This window comes from Sus scrofa, chromosome 9 (genome assembly GCF_054392235.1).
Source record: "Sus scrofa isolate SSC_HxYL_T2T_F1_AM1 chromosome 9, Sscrofa_HxYL_maternal_Yorkshire_Landrace_v2.0, whole genome shotgun sequence".
Taxonomy (NCBI): domain Eukaryota; kingdom Metazoa; phylum Chordata; class Mammalia; order Artiodactyla; family Suidae; genus Sus; species Sus scrofa.
The window spans coordinates 126,042,159-126,061,085 of NC_139391.1; the positions used below are offsets into that span (position 1 = coordinate 126,042,159).

At 43.7% G+C, this 18,927-nt stretch overlaps 2 protein-coding genes across 8 annotated transcripts in view; one reads left to right on the forward strand and one right to left on the reverse strand.

Moving 5' to 3' along the window:
* Positions 1-18,927, forward strand: part of TDRD5 (tudor domain containing 5) — a 126,589-nt gene that overhangs the window by 6,856 nt on the left and 100,806 nt on the right. The window lies entirely within an intron of this gene.
* On the reverse strand, positions 235-18,731 carry NPHS2 (NPHS2 stomatin family member, podocin). 6 transcript variants are annotated; one of them, XR_002335953.2, is made up of 8 exons: positions 18,410-18,731; positions 14,280-14,383; positions 12,920-12,992; positions 10,647-10,729; positions 8,112-8,315; positions 5,518-5,577; positions 2,302-2,380; positions 235-1,147 (listed from the first exon to the last, which is right to left on the reverse strand). XR_002335953.2 is itself a non-coding variant. In XM_003130341.5 (8 exons), the coding sequence occupies exons 1-8, from the start codon at positions 18,669-18,671 to the stop codon at positions 869-871; spliced, it is 1,140 nt and encodes a 379-aa protein (XP_003130389.3). In that variant the 5' UTR covers positions 18,672-18,731; the 3' UTR covers positions 235-868. The 6 variants fall into 6 exon arrangements, 2 of the variants coding, with proteins under 2 accessions (XP_003130389.3, XP_020919400.2); XM_003130341.5 differs by having other exon boundaries at positions 5,522-5,577; XR_002335954.2 differs by lacking the exon at positions 5,518-5,577.

Below are 18,927 nucleotides of genomic sequence, written 5' to 3' on the forward strand. Positions count from 1 at the left end.
TAAGAACCCAGCTGGTATCCATGAGGATGCGGGTTCAATCCCTGGTCTTGCTCAGTGGGTTAAGGATTTGGCATTGCTGTGAGCTGCAGTGTAGGTTGCAGATGTGGCTCGGATCCCATGTTGCTGTGGCTGTGGTGTAGGCTGGCAGCTGCAGTTCAGATTTGACCCCTAGCCTGGAAACCCATAAGCCTCGCGTGTGCCCCCCGCTCCAAAAAGGAGTCGCTATAAAAATAATTCGTTTTCAATTCTTTAATAGGTATACATTTTATATCTAGCCCAAGTACATCTCCTTTTTCTTTCATTCACTCAGAAACACTGAAACATTTAAGTGTCACTGTGGTGCAACTCTCAGGGTAGGTGCACATAACTTGGGGTGGAGTGTACAGGATTGAGTGTGGTGGGGGTGCCTTTGAGTTTGCAGTGTAGCTGGAGAAAGCCTGCACCTTACGTACAAGATTACAACGGTGTTTGATAAGCACATGATGGGGCACGTGGAAAGGGCTGTGGGAGCAGCAGAAACCTTCCCAGAGGGGCCAGAGGGTGAAAAGGACATTTGAACTACATCTTCAGAAGTCAAAATTTAGCCATATATAGACTCAAAATTCTTTCCAAAGTAGAATGCAGGCTAAGGCTCTTTCCCCAATTACTCAGATTAGATGATCCAGCTACACATGTCATGTGGCTTCTCTGTCATGACATGATTTCACTGTCTTTCATGTATGTTGTTGCATGGTGACTTTGTGCATTCCAAGGACATTCCACATGGCAACCAAAGAAAGGGCAGGAAGTGAGGACAGAGGGCCTCGCACAGGGATGTGGCAATTATATGGCAGCCCTCTTTGCAGTCACATTATCTTTTTTCCTTCTCCTATAACATGGGAGAGTCTTTCTTTTTAGGATTCAGTGGCTCAACATGTTTGGAAGGATTTGGGAAGGGGATGCTTCCTTGAGTTCTATTGCTTGGAGAAGACAGGACATTTAGCAAGTCAAACGGCAAAGGTAAAACCACGGTGGAAGGTTTCTCTGTGGACAAGGACTGAAGGGTGTGGAGGTATCGAAGCTGAACAGCGGCTGGAGTGCCTGATAGAATCTCGGCTGCCATCCTCAGGGATTCGGATGCAGCCTTTTCCCCCTCCGCAGCAATCATCTAGACAACAGGTATGAAGAAAAGCAAAGGGATTTTTTTTCTTCTTGGCTCCATGAAGTTTTAATCCTATTTACCGGGACTTAACAAAGAAGCTCTAGTTATCTACTGTGTGACAGGTGCTGCTACGCAGAGGCGAGCAGACCTTTTCTCAGGGATCTTGATCTCGGGAAGGAGATCCTGCTATCCATTGCAGTTTAGGGTGGAACTTGTCAGGGGCCTTGACACGTCCAGATGAAGTGTTAGGAGAGCTATTATGTCTGGCGGGTCTTGAAAGATTAGTAGGATTTTGCCATATAGAGAGGAGGTTGGCCAGCATTCCAGGCAAAGACATGGAATCTTGAAAGAATAACACCCAATTTAGGTAAGCATTTCAGAAGAAAAAGCACCCAGCTTGCCACCCAAATGTCCGCTGAAAATGAGCAAAGAGGGCTAGAGTCAGAGACCTAGAAGCAGCTCTGCCCAGAGGGCCACCTTCCTCCCTTCTGCCTCCACCAGCGCTCCAAAGTTTTCCACCCTCTTAGGTAGTTAGGGGTTTGTCTTCTACTTTCTGTTCTTTGAGAGAAATCCACCTCCCCTCTAGCTCTCATTTTCCTCCAGCCAACACACCTTCCCACCCACACCTCCACCCTCAGGGGCTGCCGGCAGCCCCGTTTTTGCTTCTCACTGGCACGCCAGAGCAGTGGCTCCGAGCAGCACAGCCTTCTCTCGGCTCTGGCGTTGAGGGGATTGGGCTCTGGTCATGGCCATCCCTCCAGAGCTGGTGCAGAGCTAGGGATACAGATCTGGGTGTCCTTCACCTAAAGGGGGCAGGTGATTGATATTACCCAGGGAACGATGCCAGTGGAGGAGAAGAGGGGTGGAGGGCAGGGAAGTGCCTTCAGGGAGAGAGAGTGAAGGCAAGACTCAAAGACGAGGAAGAGCTCACCGCTACCAAAGAAGAGAGATGCTGCGCTGGGCGGCAAGGAGGCTATTAACACACTCTAAGAGAGCCGTTTTAATTGAGTGGTGTGGACCCAAGCCAGCCCCTCCCCACAGCGCCCGGATGAGTAGGTCAGGAGCAAAAGGGAAGTGTTGTTCCTGAGCAGGCCTCGGATCCCCCGGAGCTCCTCAAAGAACAGCCGGGCGGGAGAACGGCCTGCTCAGGGCTGGCTCACCCGCACTCTGGCCTGTCTCTGTGCTTCGGCTTCCACCGCCAGCGAGTGCTGCAGCCCGGCCGGCAGCCTCACGTCCTTACTGAAAGAGAAAGCACGTGGCTAGGATGGTATGTGGCACTGCTCTTAGCAGCCCGCTTTCAGATAGACCTACCACCTCTCTACAACACGTCACAATGCACAGCACATTCTGATTTACCAGCTTATGCCTCCCTAGACTTCTGTGCAGACAGCAAGCAGAGAAGTGTCTCAAGGGTCAGTGCCCCACATGCAGATTTTTATTATCACTGATGCTCTAGCAGAGTTTTCTCTTTACAATTAAAAAAGAATTGTATTGATGTACTATGATGATTTTCCTACAGAAAGTTTCATCTAAATCCTAGCTATTAAATTTGAATCATGAAAAACAGCCTTGGAGAGCCAGGCTATTAATAACGAGGGAAGTCATCTAAGTTTATAAAAGAAGTGATTTTGAAAAGAGTAGAACTGACCAACTAGGAACAATACTTAATGTATTGCATAAAAGATACGAAATTGCATTTTCCCTCTGTTTGTAACTATAATAGATAGAAAACACTTTGGCTGTTCCTCAGAAAGTTAAATATGGAGTTACTGTATGATCCAGTAATTCCATTCCTATGTCTATACCCAAGAGAACTAAAAACATGTCCACACAAAAATTTGCACATGAGTGTTCATTGCAGCGTGATTCATAATAGCCCCAAAGTGGAAGTAACCCAAATGTCCATCAGCTGATGAGCAGATAAACAAAATGTGGTATAGCCACACACTGGAATATTATTTAGGAATGAAGCACTGATTCATGCTTCACTTTGTATGAACCCTGAAAACATTATGGTAAGTGAAACAAGCCAGACACAGAAGGCCATGTATTATGTAATTTTTTCTAATATCTATAAATTAATTTTTTTGTATTTTTATTTTGTAATCAAATTTAATTTTTATTAGGATATGTTTGATTTACAATGTTGAGTCAATTTATGCTATAGAGCATAGTGACCCAGTCATGCATACATATACTTTTTTTTTTTCATTTTATCTTCCGTTATAGTCTACCCCAAGAGACTGGATATAGTTCTCTGTGCTATACAGTAGGACCTCATTGCTTATTCATTCTAAATGTAATAGTTTGCATCTACCAACCCCAATCTCCCAGTACATCCCCCTTCTTTCTCTCTTCCCCTTGGCAACCACAAGTCTGTTCTCTATGTCTGTGAGTCTGTTTCTGTTTTGTAGATAGGTTCCTTTGTGCCATATATTGGATTCCACATATGTGATATCATATGGCATTTGTCTTTCTCTTTCTGACTTCACTTGCCATGAGAATCTCTAGTTGCATCTATGTTGCTGCAAATGGCATTATTTTGTTCTTTTTTATGGTTGAGTAGTATTCCATTTTTGGGACCTTTTTAGGGCTGCATGTGTGGCATATAGAGTTTCCCAAGCTAGGGGTCAGATTGGAGCTATAGCCCTTGGCCTACACCACAGCTCACAGCAACATCCGATCCTTAACCCATGGAGCAAGGCCAGTGATCAAGCTTGTGTCTTCATGGATGCTAGTCAGATTCATTTCCGCTGAGCCACGATGGGAACTCTGTGTACCACATCTTCTTAATCCATTCATCTGATGATGGACATTTAGGTTGTTTCCATGTCTTGGTTATTTCAACTAGTGCTGCATTGAACATAGGGGTGCGTGTATCTTTTTGAATGAAACTTTTGCCTGGGTATATGCCCAGGTGTGGATTGCTAGATCATATAGTAGTTCTATATTTAGTTTTTGGGACCTAATTAAACTCAAAAGCTTTTACGTAGCAAAGGAAACCATTAAAAAAACAAAGACAACCCACAAAATGGGAAAAAAATCTTTGCAAACGATGCAGCTGACAAGGGCCTAATCTGCAAAATATACAAACTTAGACAACTTAACAACAAAAAAAAACAACCAAATGGAAAAATTGGCAGGAGACCTAAATAGACATTTCTCCAAAGAAGACACATGGATGGCCAGTAGACACATGAAAAAATGCTCAACTTCACTAATTACTAGAAAAATGCAAACCAAAACTACAGTGAGGTACACCTCACACCAGTCAGAATGACCATGATTAACAAGTCAACAAATAAATGCTGGAGAGGGTGTAGAGAAAAGGGAACGCTATCACACTGTTGGTGGGAATGTAAATTGGTACAGCCACTGTGGAAAACAGTATGGAGCTTCCTCAGAAAACTAAATATGTAGCTATATTTCTATTAAATTTCCAGAATAGCCAAATCCAGAGAGACAGAGAGTAGATTAGTGGTTGTCAGGGGCTGGGGTTGAATAGGCAATGAGGAATTCCTGCTTAATGGATGCAGACTTTCTTTGGAGGATAATGAAAATATTCTGCAGTTAGATGGCAGTGGTGGTTGCATTACTCTGAATATACTAAAAACCACTGAATTGTAATTTAAAATTGTTAAAAATGGTGAGTTTTAGGTTATATGATTTTTAGCTTCAAAAATGTTTAACTCCTGGAGTTCCCATTGTGGCTCAGCAAGTTAAGGAGCCAACATAGCGTCTGTGAGGATGCAGGTTTGACCCCTGGCCTTGCTCAGTGGAGGAAGGATCTGGCATTACTGCAAGCTGCAGCATGGGTTGCAGATGGGGATGGGGCTTGGATCTGGTGTTGCTGTGGCTGTAGTGGGCCAGCAGCTGCAGCCCAAATTTGACACCTGGCCTGGGCACTTATATATGTTGAAGGTGTGGCAGTAAAAAGAAAAAAAAATGTTTAATCTGGAGTTCCTGCTATGGCACAGTGGGTTAAGACTCTGACTGCAGCAGCTTGGATCACTGCAGAGGCGTGATTCAATCCCCAGCCCACTGCAGTGGGTTAAAAGATCTGTGTTGCTACAGCTACAGCATAGGTCGCAATTGTGGCTGGCTTTCAGTCCCTAGCCTGGGAACCTCCAGATGCCAGGGGTGCAGCCCTAAAAAAAAAAAAAAAATTAAATCCATAGAGAGAAAATATGAAAGTAATTTGCCCAGATGTTACAGTGGTTGGGTTATGGCTATGAAATAATAAGTACATTTTTTCTTCCAAGTTTACACTATTATGACCACAGTACTCATTCAATGAAAATAGTTTTTCAAATAGAAATTTTGAAATAAAATCATAATATTTCCTCTTATATTGTTCTTTCTGGTTAATTTCCTACCCACATTTCTGTTCTCTCCACTTTGATTCCCCAAATACAGGTCACTGCATCCAAGGCAACCTGTGGAGGCAAGAGTAGGGATGTCAGTGAGAGCCTCTGGGCGGGAGGAAAGCTCCCCTCTGCACTGACGGCCATTGTCTACACGGAGAAAGCACATTTCTTCTGAAGGGTCATTATGTACTGCCCTGTTTTAGCATCAGAGCGCCTTAGAGAAGGTTGTTTAACTTGCACAATGCCCCCCAATAAATGTCTGTGGAATTAAAGGCAGTAAAGTCAGCTGACTAATGGCTCCTAAAGACATCCCTGTCCTAGTCCCTGGAACCTGTGACTGTTCCCCCAAAGATACTTTGCAGATGTGATTAAGTTCAAGGTTCTTAAGATGGGGAGCTTATGCTGGATCTTCCCCGAGGGCCCTAAATACAACTGCAGGTGTCCTTTTATGGAGTTCTCATTGTGGTTCAGCCGATTAAGAACCAGACATAGTATCTGTGAGGATGTGGGTTTGATCCCTGGCCTCGCTCAGTGGGTTAAGGATCTGGTGTTGCCGTGAGCTGTGGTGTAGGTCACAGACGTGGCTCGGATCCTGCGTTGCTGTGGCTGTGGTGTAGGCCAGCAGCTGCAGCTCCACTTTGACCCCTAGCCTGGGAACCTCCATATGCCATGGGTGGGGCCACAAACAAACAAAAACTGTAAGAGATTAAATTGGTGGTGGTTTAAGCCACCAAATCTGTGGCACTTTGTTACAAAAGCAGTAGGAAGTAACAGTGGTGAATTTGTTACATTTTTTTTTTCAAAATCATTTACTAGAGGACCAGAGCCTTTAATCTCTCATGTGACATTTATTCTCTTCCATATAATATTCATTTACAGGTGCTTTTACTTCCTTCCTGGTGGTGGCCCTCATCTCCCCCATCTCCGCATCCCAGGAGTGGGAAAAAAATGGACTGTGGGTTCTGGAAGGAAGGTGGAACAGGGCATGGAGCTCCCCACATGGGTCATGCTCTTTCTCCTTTTGACCTATTTCTGATGATTTCTTAGTGGCTAGATAAAGAGTTAGCTTCGAGCATTGGGAACCTTGAAAAGACTAATTTGGGGTGGTTGGAGAATTGATGAGAGGAAGGAATGTTGAAAAAGGAGGAGGAGGCATCTTAAAGAAGACGATTTTGCCTGTGGGGAAAAGGCCAGTATTCAGTGCAGAGGAACAGCCCAAGAGGAGGTGTGATAGCATGAAAGTGCTCAACCCTGGAGAAACACTAAATAGGCTGGAGTTTTAGATACACTGGGGGAAGGCTGGCAAGAGGTGAGGCTGCAACAGTTAGGTCATTTTTTCACTCATCCACCCCCGCCCCCCAAAAAAACAACCAGTATCTGGTTGCCATGTGATAGCCCTGTGCCAGGTACTGAAGACAGAAAGATGAATAAAATATGACCCCTGACATTTTGGAGTTCATGGTCTGGGAAGACAAATGCACAAATACATACATTACAATTCAGTATAACAAGGGCAAGCTTGAGTGTCAAGCATTTGGCTCTTACCCTTTATCCTTTGGAAGGGAGGGATGAACAGGAAGAGAGGCAGGAGGAGGACAGAGGGGAGCGGCCGTGAGTGGATTTTAAATTCCAGAGCAGCAATTCCCCTCTATCTCTTATTCTAATTTATTCTCTTTTCAGCTTCTCCTATTTTTTGAGTCCTTCCCCTTTCCATTAGGATGCTAACACGGGTAACGAATTGGACAAGTCACTTCATTTTCTCAGCTGTGTCTGTTCAGGCCCCATCAAGCGCAATCCTCCTCATCAAGCACATTCAGGCCACCCTTAGTTCCTTCTCTTGGAGGTCCCTCTTCAGCTGGACATGATTCATAACGTCCTAACTCAGTTCTGAACCTGGGTGTCCCGTGGCCTTAGTGACAGGCTCTGTCACCGGGGGTAAGAGCCAGCTGACCAGCCAGCTGTCCGGAATCCTGCTTTGTTCTTATGTCTTCTGAATACCTTTGCCACCTTGTCATGGTGGGCATCTGGTGTAGGTGAGGTTGCTGAGCTCACTGCCTGCGGGCTAGATGAGGCTGCTTGTGAGACAGCTCTTGCTTTTCTCTCCTTCATTCCAACTCAATCAAACCTAGACGGTTGATTGGGGAATTAAATCATGTAGGGGTTTATGACATCTTACCCCTTTTCACCTGAAAGTCTTAGGTGAACTCACCATTATATAACTTTGCTCATTTCCCTAGAGAGTAAGGTCTCAGGATCCATTCTTTATCTCTTTGTATCCCACCACCCCCTCCTGTCCAGCCCCACCTACCCTCCCTGCCAACTTCCACTCCCACCAACTCCTGCTCGGTGGGGACTTTACAATGAGTCTGAGGCCACCAGGGGAGGGTTGAGAGCAAAAGTGTGGCAGTGACCGACTAATCAGCACAGATGAGTGACTGGCTCAGGGTCAATTGAGCCACCTCTTACTTAACTGTCAGCTCCTTATGGGATGGTAGGTACCTTTAATAGTAAATGTGTGGCACATGGGAAATTCAGTAAGAGGCCAATGCAAAAAGGAATAAAGGGGATATTTCGACATACTTGGCGTTACTTCATCTCTGTACCTTTACATCTTGAGCAATGCTCTTCCTCTCCAGGAGAATTTCAGTGAGGGATCGATGTGCTAGGAGACGCTTCATGGTGGTCTGCACAAGGAACTGGACTGCTTTGGACACATGAGCAAGACTGCTTAGGAGAAGAGAGGCATTTTCCATTCGGTAGTAGCAGATGGCATCTATCTCCATTACAAACATATCTTTGGTGACAACCTAGGTAGAAAAACATTTGGGTTGAGAGGTCTGATTCTTGGCTTCCTTTCCCACATAGGGATGGAGGAGCTACATGTGTTCAAAGGGTATATTCTCAGCTAAGACGATAGCGAGAAAGAGAGTGTGTAGGTGGCTCACCCTTGAATCACTGTAAGCATGTTTTTGAAAATGATGGAGCTTTTATTAAATACATGAAAGAACTCATGCTTTTAAAGAATCCTGTTGTAAATCCTTTTGTGAAAAATCAGGAATAATTTTCTTATATGAAAACATTCGGTTGGTTGCATATGAGGTCTTTGAAAATTGATGCCAACCCGTACCCCTCCAGAAAAAAAAACTCTGCTAAAAGAGCAGACATGTTCTGGAAAACAAGCACTCTAATGTACTGTGTGTATACTTGGAGGGCAGTTTAGTGCCACATATCAAAAGCCCTAAAAGATGTATGTGCACAACATTTTCATTTTTTGTCATTTTAGACACAAGGATATATTTTAAGGATTTAGTTGCAAGGATGTGATTCACAATATTGCTTATTATAACAAAAATGGAAATAACTTAATATCAACAATAAGGAATTAGTTGACTAAACTGCATAGAAACTCAACCAGTTGAGTAAATTGAGTAAAATCTGTCCAATGAAATGCTATGTGTCTGTTTAAAACAGAGGTAAGACAGAGCTAACATATGAAAAGACAATAATAGATTGTTGAGTGAAAAAAAGACGTTTCAAAATAGTATGTATGGTATGAAATAAATGTCTCTCTCCCACACACTCCTGTCCGAAATATAACCAGATATATAGAAAAGTCTGAAAGGATACATTCCAAAATATCAACTCTATGGGTCATGGAATTGGGTGCAGTTTTATTCCTTTTTTACATTTATTATCTAAAATTAGCCTTTTAAAAGTATCTAAGTTTTATTCACATTTCCACTTACCAAAGCAAAGAGTGAGAAAGAACCTCAAACTGAAAGTGGGAAACAATTTAGGAAAGGCTTATAAATCTGAATTAGTAACAAGAAAGTCTAGATGTCTCTACTTTTAACTTTCAATTGTGGTAAAACACACATAACATCAAATTTACTATCTTAACCATTTTTGAGTGTACAATTCAGCAGTGTTAAGTACATGCACATTGTTTTGCACCCAGTCTCCAGTACTCTTTATCTTGCAAAATTAAAACCTAATGAACAACTCCCTGTTCTCTCCGCATCCCAGCCCCTGCAACTACCATTCACTTTCTGTCTCTAAATTTAACTACTCTAGATGCCGTATATAAATGGAATCACATCGTTTTTTGTCTTTTTGTGATTGGCTTGTTTCACTTAGCATAATTTTCTCAAGGTTGATCCATGTTATAGTATATGTCAGAATTTCATTCCTTTTTAAGTCTGATTATTATTCCATTGCAAGACTATACCCCAGTTTGTTTATTCAGCCACCGATGGGCATGTGGATAGCTTCCACCTTTTGACCATCATGAAAAAATGATGCTATGAATATAGGTATACAAATATCTCTTCACTACTCTGCTTTCAATTCTTTGGGATACATACCAAAAGTTAAATGGATGAATTATATGGTAGTTCCATTTTTAATTTTTTGAGGAACTGTCATGTCTTATATAGCAGCTGCACCATTTTACATTCTTACCAATAGCATACAAGGGTTCTAATGTCTTTACATCTTTGCAAACACTTACTATTTTCCTTTTTTTTTCTTTATAATAGATGTGAGGTAGTATCTCATTGTGTTTTATTTGCATTTCTCTAATAATTAGTGATGTAGAGCATCTTTTCCTGTATTTGTTGCCCATATATATATCTGCTTTGGAGAAATGGCATTGAGGTATAGATGCTATATACCATATATGGAGGGCAATCTGCTTTACTCAAAGTCAACTGATTTAAATATTAATCTCATCTAAAAAACTGTCTTAACAGCAACATCCAAATGTATCTGACCAAATAGTTCAGTATCCTGGCTTAGCCAGATTGACACATAAAATTAAACATCACAAAGGCCTTTTGCCCATTTTTAATTGGATTGTTTGCTTTCTTGTTGTTGAGTTATAAAATTTCTTTACATATTCTGGATATTAACTTCTTATCAGATATAACGTTTGCAATTTTTTTCCTATTCTGAAGGTTGCCTTTTCATTCTGTTGATTGTGTCCTTTGAGGTATAGGAGTTTTAAAATTTGATGTAGTCCGTATCCTTTGCTTTCCTACTTTTAAGCAAAATTAGTCATTTTTCTCTCAGCTAGAACTGGTAGCTCAGCCAGGGGAAATGTAGAGAGAAAGTAAAATCCACCACATGGCCTTACTTACCTCGTGAAAGGGTATCTCCAAGGTTTGGAGACGAAGGTCAACCTTGTGGTAGGTATCCAAGCAGGGCAAAAAGAAGAAAAGGCCTAGAAGAGAGGAAAGGAGAATAGTTATGACAGGTGTGTGGGGTTCCTTTTTTTGGGCACCAAATGTAGTCAGTTGCACCCTGCATTGCATTACTTAGCTTCCAGCTACACATAGACCACTGAGCCATCCCACATCTACCCCATAGTGTGTTTGTTATTGCTAAGGTTACCATGTAATTTCTTGTTCAGTCTCAGACACTTTGGAGGATGTCATTGTTAATTTTTTTACAAGTGTTTTTTTAAGCTTTATTGGAGTATATTTGATTTACAATGTTGTGATAATTTTAAAAGCACTATTACACCAGGACAACAAGCACAAACAGGGATTATCCCCAGCAAAGTGAGCTGTATGGTCACCTTGGTTGTTGTGCTGATCCATCCCGATCTTGGGTTACATATCTGTCTCCTTCACCAGATTTAAACTCTAAAACAAGAGTGTCTTATGCATTGTTGTTAGCCGTAGTGCCTAACTTTGTCCCTTTTAAGTGCTTTTAAAATTGTTTTTGAATTCATGTGTGTTTTAAAGAAACCTCCGTGTGGTATTTCTTAAAATGTGAGCCCCACAGGTAATCAGAATAGCAATGTCATGATACCAGCCTTCTGGTTGTCTAGTTAGTCCTCACCCATCCAATGTAATGTATAGGGCCCATGTGCAATCAGTATTTTTAGATTGATTTATTGACATTTTTTGAGATCCCACTGGACACTGTAGGCTCCTACAGGAGTCAAAGCTTTGTTGGAACCACCGGCTCCTCAGGGAGACCATGATCTCTCTGAGAAGCCACCCAGCTTCTAGCCCTTCTCAGCCCCAATGAGAAAGATGCCGAAAACTAGAACCAGAACAAGGTGGTCCCTGTCCAGCATCTTCAGGGCCTGGTTCTGCTTTGGTGGGGCCCCATCTGCTGGTTCTGAATCTTCAAACTCTGATTTGTGTCTCCTCGTCTGATTTCTATTCTCTACCTGTCTCTGTAGACCTCACTTGGAACTTGGACCTTTCCTCATATATGCACAGGGACTTTACTCCTTCTCAAGTCTTCCTGGCTGGCTTGGATCTTCAAACCCCAACCATCTGACTTTTTACACTAATGATACATCAACCTGTGTCCTATAACCTGCTTGGCCACCAACTCTGCAAGACTTTAAGGTCCTAGAGACCACATGTCATTCATCTTCGTATCCCTTATATTTAAACAAGGTCTGAAACACAGGACGTGCTCCACCCAAGTTTCTTAGATTCCATTAACTGAAGGCCAGTTTGATACTTGGATGCTGAACTTTGCCTGTCTGGCATGGTTTGGTTTGATCCCCTGGATTCTGAACTAGCTTAGTTTCACCCTGAGAATTCATAGACTCAGACCACATACACAATCTACTCAAACTAGTACTTGCCATAGGTCCTAAGCCTACTTGCTACTCCAGCCAGCCTGGCCCTGGTATTTGGCTTTCTGCATCTATTCTCTCTCAGTCATTATGACGTGGTAGTAATGCGTAATACTCTCTGAAGAATTTCTTTTCTTTCTTTCTTTCTTTTTGCTTTTCAGGGCTGCAACTATGGGATATGGAAGTTCCCAGGCTAGGGGTTGAATCAGAGCTGCAGCTTCCAGCAACGCAGGATCTGAAATACATCTGTGATCTACAATACAGCTCACAGCAATGCCGGATCCTTAACCCACTGAGTGGGGCGAGGACTCAAACCCACATCCTCACAGATACCCGTCAGGTTCATAACCACTGAGCCACAATGGGAACTCCCTAAAGAATTTCTTAAACCTGTGTTACAAGCAGTAGATTAGAAAACGAAGATAGGGAGTTCCCGTCGTGGCGCAGTGGTTAACGAATCCGACTAGGAACCATGAGGTTGCGGGTTCGATCCCTGACCTTGCTCAGTGGGTTAATGATCCGGCGTTGTCGTGAGCTGTGGTGTAGGTTGCAGACGCGGCTCAGATCCTGCGTTACTGTGGCTCTGGCGTGGGCCGGCAGCTACAGCTCTGATTGGACCCCTAGCCTGGGAACCTCCATATGCTGCGGAAGCGGCCCAAAGAAATAGCAAAAAGACAAAAAAAAAAAAAAAAAAAAAAGAAAACGAAGATAGGAATCAAGTTACTTCATGTAATCTGTGGGCTAAATTACAAATACGCATGGATTGAAGAAATTGGCAAGTCTCTGGGGGGTAAAAAATGTCATTCTCACCAGGGCCTTTGGCTCTTCCAGGAAGCAGATGTCCCAGTCGGAATATAATTACTCTCTCATACTCCTGTACAACCTAAGGGGACATTTAATAATTCTGAATCACTCTAAGAAAGAAAAACGAAGTCTTCAAAAGACCTTGGCATGAGAATGATCCTAGGTATTAGAAATCTCTTGTTTTGAAAACCAAGAAAAACTTGTTAATACTTACATTAATGCAATAGAAAATAGAAAAGCATTAGAGAAAATCAACTGGACCAAAAGTTGGTTCTTTGAAAAGATCAACAGACAAATATTTAGCCAGACTGACCAAGACAAAAGAGAGAAGATTTAAGCTGCTGAAAGACATCATTACTCTCCTTACAGAAATAAAAAAGATGATGAGAAAATACTATGAACAACTATACGCCAACAAATTAGATAACTTTGATGAAATGGACAAATTCCTAGAAAATCATAAACTACCAAAACTGACTCAAGAAGAAAAGGAACATGAAAAAGACCCAGAAGTAAAAGATTGAATTAGTTGTTTAAAATTTTCCCACAAAGAAAAGTCCAGGACCAAATGGTGAAATCTGCATGAACAGTGAAACTGACAACCGCCCCAGCAGCATCTGCAGAGGTCCAGCCATAGGCATGCTCTTCCCTGGTACTCCAGCCAGTGACTAAGAACGGCAGGGATTCAAGGGCCTGGCCGTTTCCATTTCTGCCCATTGTGAGACTCATCTCTGAGGCACACTCTGCTCTGGAGTTCCCTTTCAGGCTGGCCAAGACTTTCTTGGAGGTGTCCCACAGTCTCAGGCTCTCTCTGTCCAGTCCTTCCTTCCCCTTCTCATCCCAGGCGTCAGATCTGCATTATTCTTGAAGGCTTTCCCTACCTGCTCTTGTTCTTTCTCCCTTTAATCTTTCACAAACAATGGCGCCCCATAAGTCCCTTTTACTTCTGCCTGAGAAGTTTCCAGGAAGTGTCAGGAGTGGACAACATAACCTATTCTGGGCCAGTCTTTGTGTAACAGAGCGTAGATGATCTAAACGTAGCTTTTGCCCTCAGTGGCTCTCCAGGCAATGGGAGAGATCGGGTATCCACAAATATTATACATGTGATAGGTGCTGGAATGGCTGCAAAAATAGGATGACACAAGAGCACAACGTAGGGAGTGACAGTCTGGAGGAGTCAAGGAAGGCGTCACAGTTACCACTGAGCAGGTATAAAGGAGTAAGAACTCTCGTGGAAGGTGAGTGGAGGTGAGGGCATTCCATACAGAGCAGACAGCATGTGCCAAGATGCAGAAATAAGACCGGGCATAGTGTGGTCAGCAAGGGGCACCAGGAAATTACTTATTGGATCCTCCTGGAATCTCACCTTTATGCAGAACCAGATGGAAAAAGGGAACGTCACGATGATGAAGAGCAGGGATGTGAGGACAAGAAGCCACTCACAGGCCCCCAAACTGGAAGATTTGGTACCTTAAAAAAAAGCCAAAGAATAATTATATTGGAGCGTCATCATATTCACTGACTAACACTTTGTTAGCACAGTCCTTGGTATCAGGGTCAGATTAAAGACTTTGCTGGAAATAGTAGAATGAGCTAGATATCTGCAAGGTCAGTTCACAGGACCTGGGGTGCCATCTGCATAAAGGGCTGGTCCATGAAGATGGACCAGGCTCCTGGAAAGGAAATAGTGGTTATGCTGGAACAAGCACAGAATCCAGAGGTCTGGGTTCCCGTTCTGGCTCCACCATTTTCTGTCCAAATGACCTTAAGCAAGGCACACAACCTCCAATTTCCTCATCTATTTAGGGACATACTGTCCACCTCATAACTATTTTCGTAGTAACTATCTGATGGGACATCTCCTAACTCTGGCATGAGGATGAAATGCCATATAAACATAAGAGCACTGAACTGTATTTTTTTCACAGGTCTAGTGCTATTATTTGACATGATTTAAACCACATGTGTCCAGAGTTTTATCTCCCCCATGTGCCACTTGCCCCAATTCTGAAATTCCTCAGTGAGAGCCCTTTCTTTGGGTTAAGGTGTAGATCTTTAGATAGTCTTTGAAAATCACCCATATGGGGTAATATTAGCCCATTTGTGCCTAAAAAAGGGGTGTAAGGAACTGGAGTACAGACCATCCAGGTTGCTTGGGTGATAAAGGGAATGTTATCAGGGAAAGTTGATCTTAGGAACAAAAGCTTCTTGAGGTCTTGTCTTGTTTATAAGTCCCCAAGGCTGGAATAATGCTTGACACATACATAGTTGTTGAATGTAGGAAGGAGAAGAGGATAGTGAAAATGATTAAAATTCAGTAGTTACAGAAATATTGAGAATTTTAATCTCGAGGTATTAGAAAACTGGCCAAAGGTATACTACTTGTGAGTTAAAATCTCAAGGTGACTACAGACTAGAAATGGTGAAAAGTCTATATTTAAGAGATGGGAGGAAATGGATAACCAATCAGTAGCCCTGAAATTTTTCTTTTTTCTTTTTAGGGCTTGCACCTGCAGCATATGTGAGTTTCCAGGCTAGGGGTCCAATCGGAGCTGCAGCTGCCGGCCTACACCACAGCCACAGCAACGTGGGATCTGAGTTGCATCTGTAGCCTATGCCACAGGTCACAGCAATGCTGGATCCTTAACCCAGTGAGTGAGGCCAGGGGTCAAACCCACATGGATACTAGTCGGGTTCTTAACCTGCTGAGCCACAATGGGAACTCCTGAAAATTTGATTTCCAAGTTTGGAAGATAACTGGAGAGATCATCATCAAGTTAATGTGCAGATTATTTGAAGAGGGAAGATATGCAAGCTGTATCAACACAAAAATAATCTCAGCACCAAATGCCAGAGTATGGTGGTTCCCAAATGGTGTCCCACGGAACACTAAGCACACAAAGCAAGAATTCCCAGAGCAATATAAGACTAAGAAATACTGTGTTCCTATATCTCAATCCTGGAGCTTCCCAATATTCATTGGCATATTGAAGCTAGGAGAATCTCTGCAGCAAAGAAGCATTCTTAGCCTTGTTTAATCTAGTATCCACCAAACATTTAACCAAGCAATGTTCTCTCCAAGTGAATTCATTGCATTATTTCTCATGCAACCCACTTTGGGAGATGTGGTTTTTGAGAGATGTAGCCCTACTAACATCATATTAGTTTTTTAGTTTTGTTTTTGTTTTTGTTTTTTGCTTTTTTAGGGCCGCACCCACAGCATGTGGAGGTTCCCAGGCTAGGGGTCCAATTGGAGCTACAACTGCCGGCCTATCCCACAGCCACAGCAACACAGGATCCAAGCCGAGTCTTTGACCTATACCACAGCTCACGGCAATGCCAGATCCTTAACCCACTGAGCAAGACCAGGGATCGAACTCGTGACCTCATGGTTCCTAGTTGGATTCATTTCCGCTGTGCCATGACGGGAACTCCCACATTAGCTTTTACAATGTTCTTCCCTAAGAGCAATAACAGTGTTGTTGCTATGTTTAACTAGTCTTTAAATATATTTCATTTGCCAGTGGGAACCATTGTAAGTAAAAATAAATAAATGTACCTATAGACAAAATTTACATTTTATAAGTGAAGAAAGTCCTCAAAATTTCTTCAAACAGGACTTAGTGATGTGAACAGAAAACTAATATCTATACTCAAAACCAGACTTGAAGCTTGATTCACAAAATATTATTCTCTTAGAATGAGTTCCTTGAATATCCAATTTGTTCGGTTTAAGTGAACTGTGACACATGACATGGTAAAGCAGGAAGGGCCTTTAGATACGACATAGTCCAAGAATCCCCAACATTTCAGCAGCGTGAAGGTCCTTTTCGTTTCTCCCAAATCTTAGGTAGCCCAGTGACAGGAGTGTGGTGCTAAGTGAGGATGGGGAGAGGGTGCTGCTCTTCCCCTTTCCTCTGGGGGCCACAGAAACCTCTCAGACTTGGGCTCAGCAAGGGTGCCTCATACTTACTGTGACTCATTCTTTGCTTGGGAGGCCTTGGGCTCTGGTCATTTATAGCTGGAGAGACTGAGCGAGGCCCACATGGTAAAGCTACCAGCCCAAGGCTGTAGCAAGCTGATGCAGTGCTGGTACCCTGACCAGCAATGAGGGTCAGCACCCTGCAAGGATGGGCTTTCAGTAAGACTGTCTCACTCTAGAATCTGGCTTCTCTACTTCCCAACTGTAGGTCTTGGGTAAGTTATTTAATTTCTCAGCATTTTTTTCCTCATCTGTGACATGGGAATGACAACACTCAGTAAAAGACCTAGTGTGTACCAGGCGTATAATAGGGGCTCCTTAAAGGGGGCTCCCTTCCTTCCCTACCCGACTTGTGTGGTCTGAAGCACAATACTTACAGATCTTGAAACTCAGCGTTACTGTAGCATTGAACCCAAGAACGTTTTAATGACCAGAAGTTTCTGACTGATGAAAGGACATCGATTAGGCAAAATAGTATTGACATGGTCCACATAAACTACACCCCAACTGCTGGATCTTTCTCAAGACATAGCTTTCAATGCTACACCATATAGTGCAGTGTAGGGAGTCAGGAAATGTTAAAATATCACAGTCAGTGGGAAGTAGTACAATACACTATTCCTTATTTACCTTCCTTTAAACTTCCCTCACCTATAATTAAGGTGTAAGGTGTTTCTTCTAGTCACTATATAAAAAAAAAAAAAAAAAAACTGGAAGCAGATGCATTTGTTCCTAAGAATTGCTTTACCTGCAAAAGCCAAAGAGACACCTTTCCCCAGGATGCCCTCCTTTGGTCTAAGCTGCCTCCTTTAGCTTGCAAGGATTCTGCTCTGAGTATGTTTTGTTTTCCTCCGGGCTTTGTGAAAAGTGCTTTGGCTATCTTAACTCATTTTATCCTCACAATTACCCTTTTAGGTAGGTTCTGTTGCTGTCCTGATTTGACAGATGGTTAAGGCCCTGACTACTATCACAGGCTCACTGAGATTTAAATGTAAGATCTGGCTTTTCTCTACTTGGCTCTAGTGTCCCTACTTTTTAGAAAGAATGATCACCCCAAAGAAAGTGTAAAATGCTTTTAGGCAAGTCTGAGGGGGTGGGGATGAGGCGAGAAGGAAAAGCTACAGAGTTGCTCAGAACCACCAGCTCATGCATGCCTTTACTTAAATTAGGTGCCCATATACCCTTCCACAGCCACAAAACCAGCTGCGGAGTTCCTTGGAATGTTGATTGTTCCCCAACGGGGACCACACTCCTTCCCACCTCTCATCCATGGCTGGCCCCTGAGAACAACGTGTTTAGTTGATAATATTTGCATTTCTTCTGATGCATTTTGGTCTCCATTACTGGGGTGGGGTGGGGTGTCGGTGGGTCCTAATTCACATTTTCCATTAACTGGGAATCTGAGCAGGTCCACGCCCTCAGTGCGGTGACTCATTGTCCCTCACCTAACATCCCTTGGGTACCACTGGGAAAGGCCGCATCCCCCTGCCAGGGCCTCAACCTTCCCTCTGTACCTTCCTCTGGCCGCTCACTCTCCAGCAGCGCCACCACTTCGGTGCCCTCCTCGCCAGAGCCCCGGACTTCATCCACGTCCACCACGGTGGCTGCCGGCGGTCGGGGCTCCGCTGGGCTCTCTGCGCGCCCGACGGCCGGCTGCTCCCGGCGCCCGCGGCCTCTGCTGCCCTTCTGGGCGTTTGGCTTCTTGTTCTCCTTGTGCGGGGACCCGCCGCCCCTCCGATGGGCCTCTCTGGAGGAGCTCCGAGCCCTCTTCTCCATCCTTAGAGCAGCCGGGCTCCGGGAGCTGAGCGCGGTCCCGGATGCGTTGCTGGCGGGGATACAGGCACGTCCCAGCGGGGACTTTAAACACTTTGGGCGGGGGCGGGACCCGGCGGGGCGCGGGCGGGGCTCTGCTCCGGGTGAAAGGCGACAGCTGGTTCTCACCAGAGGACAGGGCCCGCTCCCCAGGAGACTTGGTGTCCCCTGCAACAATGAGTTTGTCTGAAAGCCCATTTATGGCGTTTAAAGCTGTGTT

Bases quoted from the DNA above. Each gene is read 5' to 3' on its own strand.
- NPHS2 (XM_003130341.5), bottom strand. From the start codon at position 18,671: ATGGAGAAGAGGGCTCGGAGCTCCTCCAGAGAGGCCCATCGGAGGGGC. The intron at 10,730-12,919 runs GTGAGAATGACA...CCTCTCTTCTAG, and splicing joins TGGAAGAGCCAAAGGCCCTG to GCCTTTTCTTCTTTTTGCCC. The intron at 2,381-5,521 runs GTGGGTAGGAAA...TTTCTCTTTCAG, and splicing joins AAAGTGGAGAGAACAGAAAT to TAAGGACGTGAGGCTGCCGG.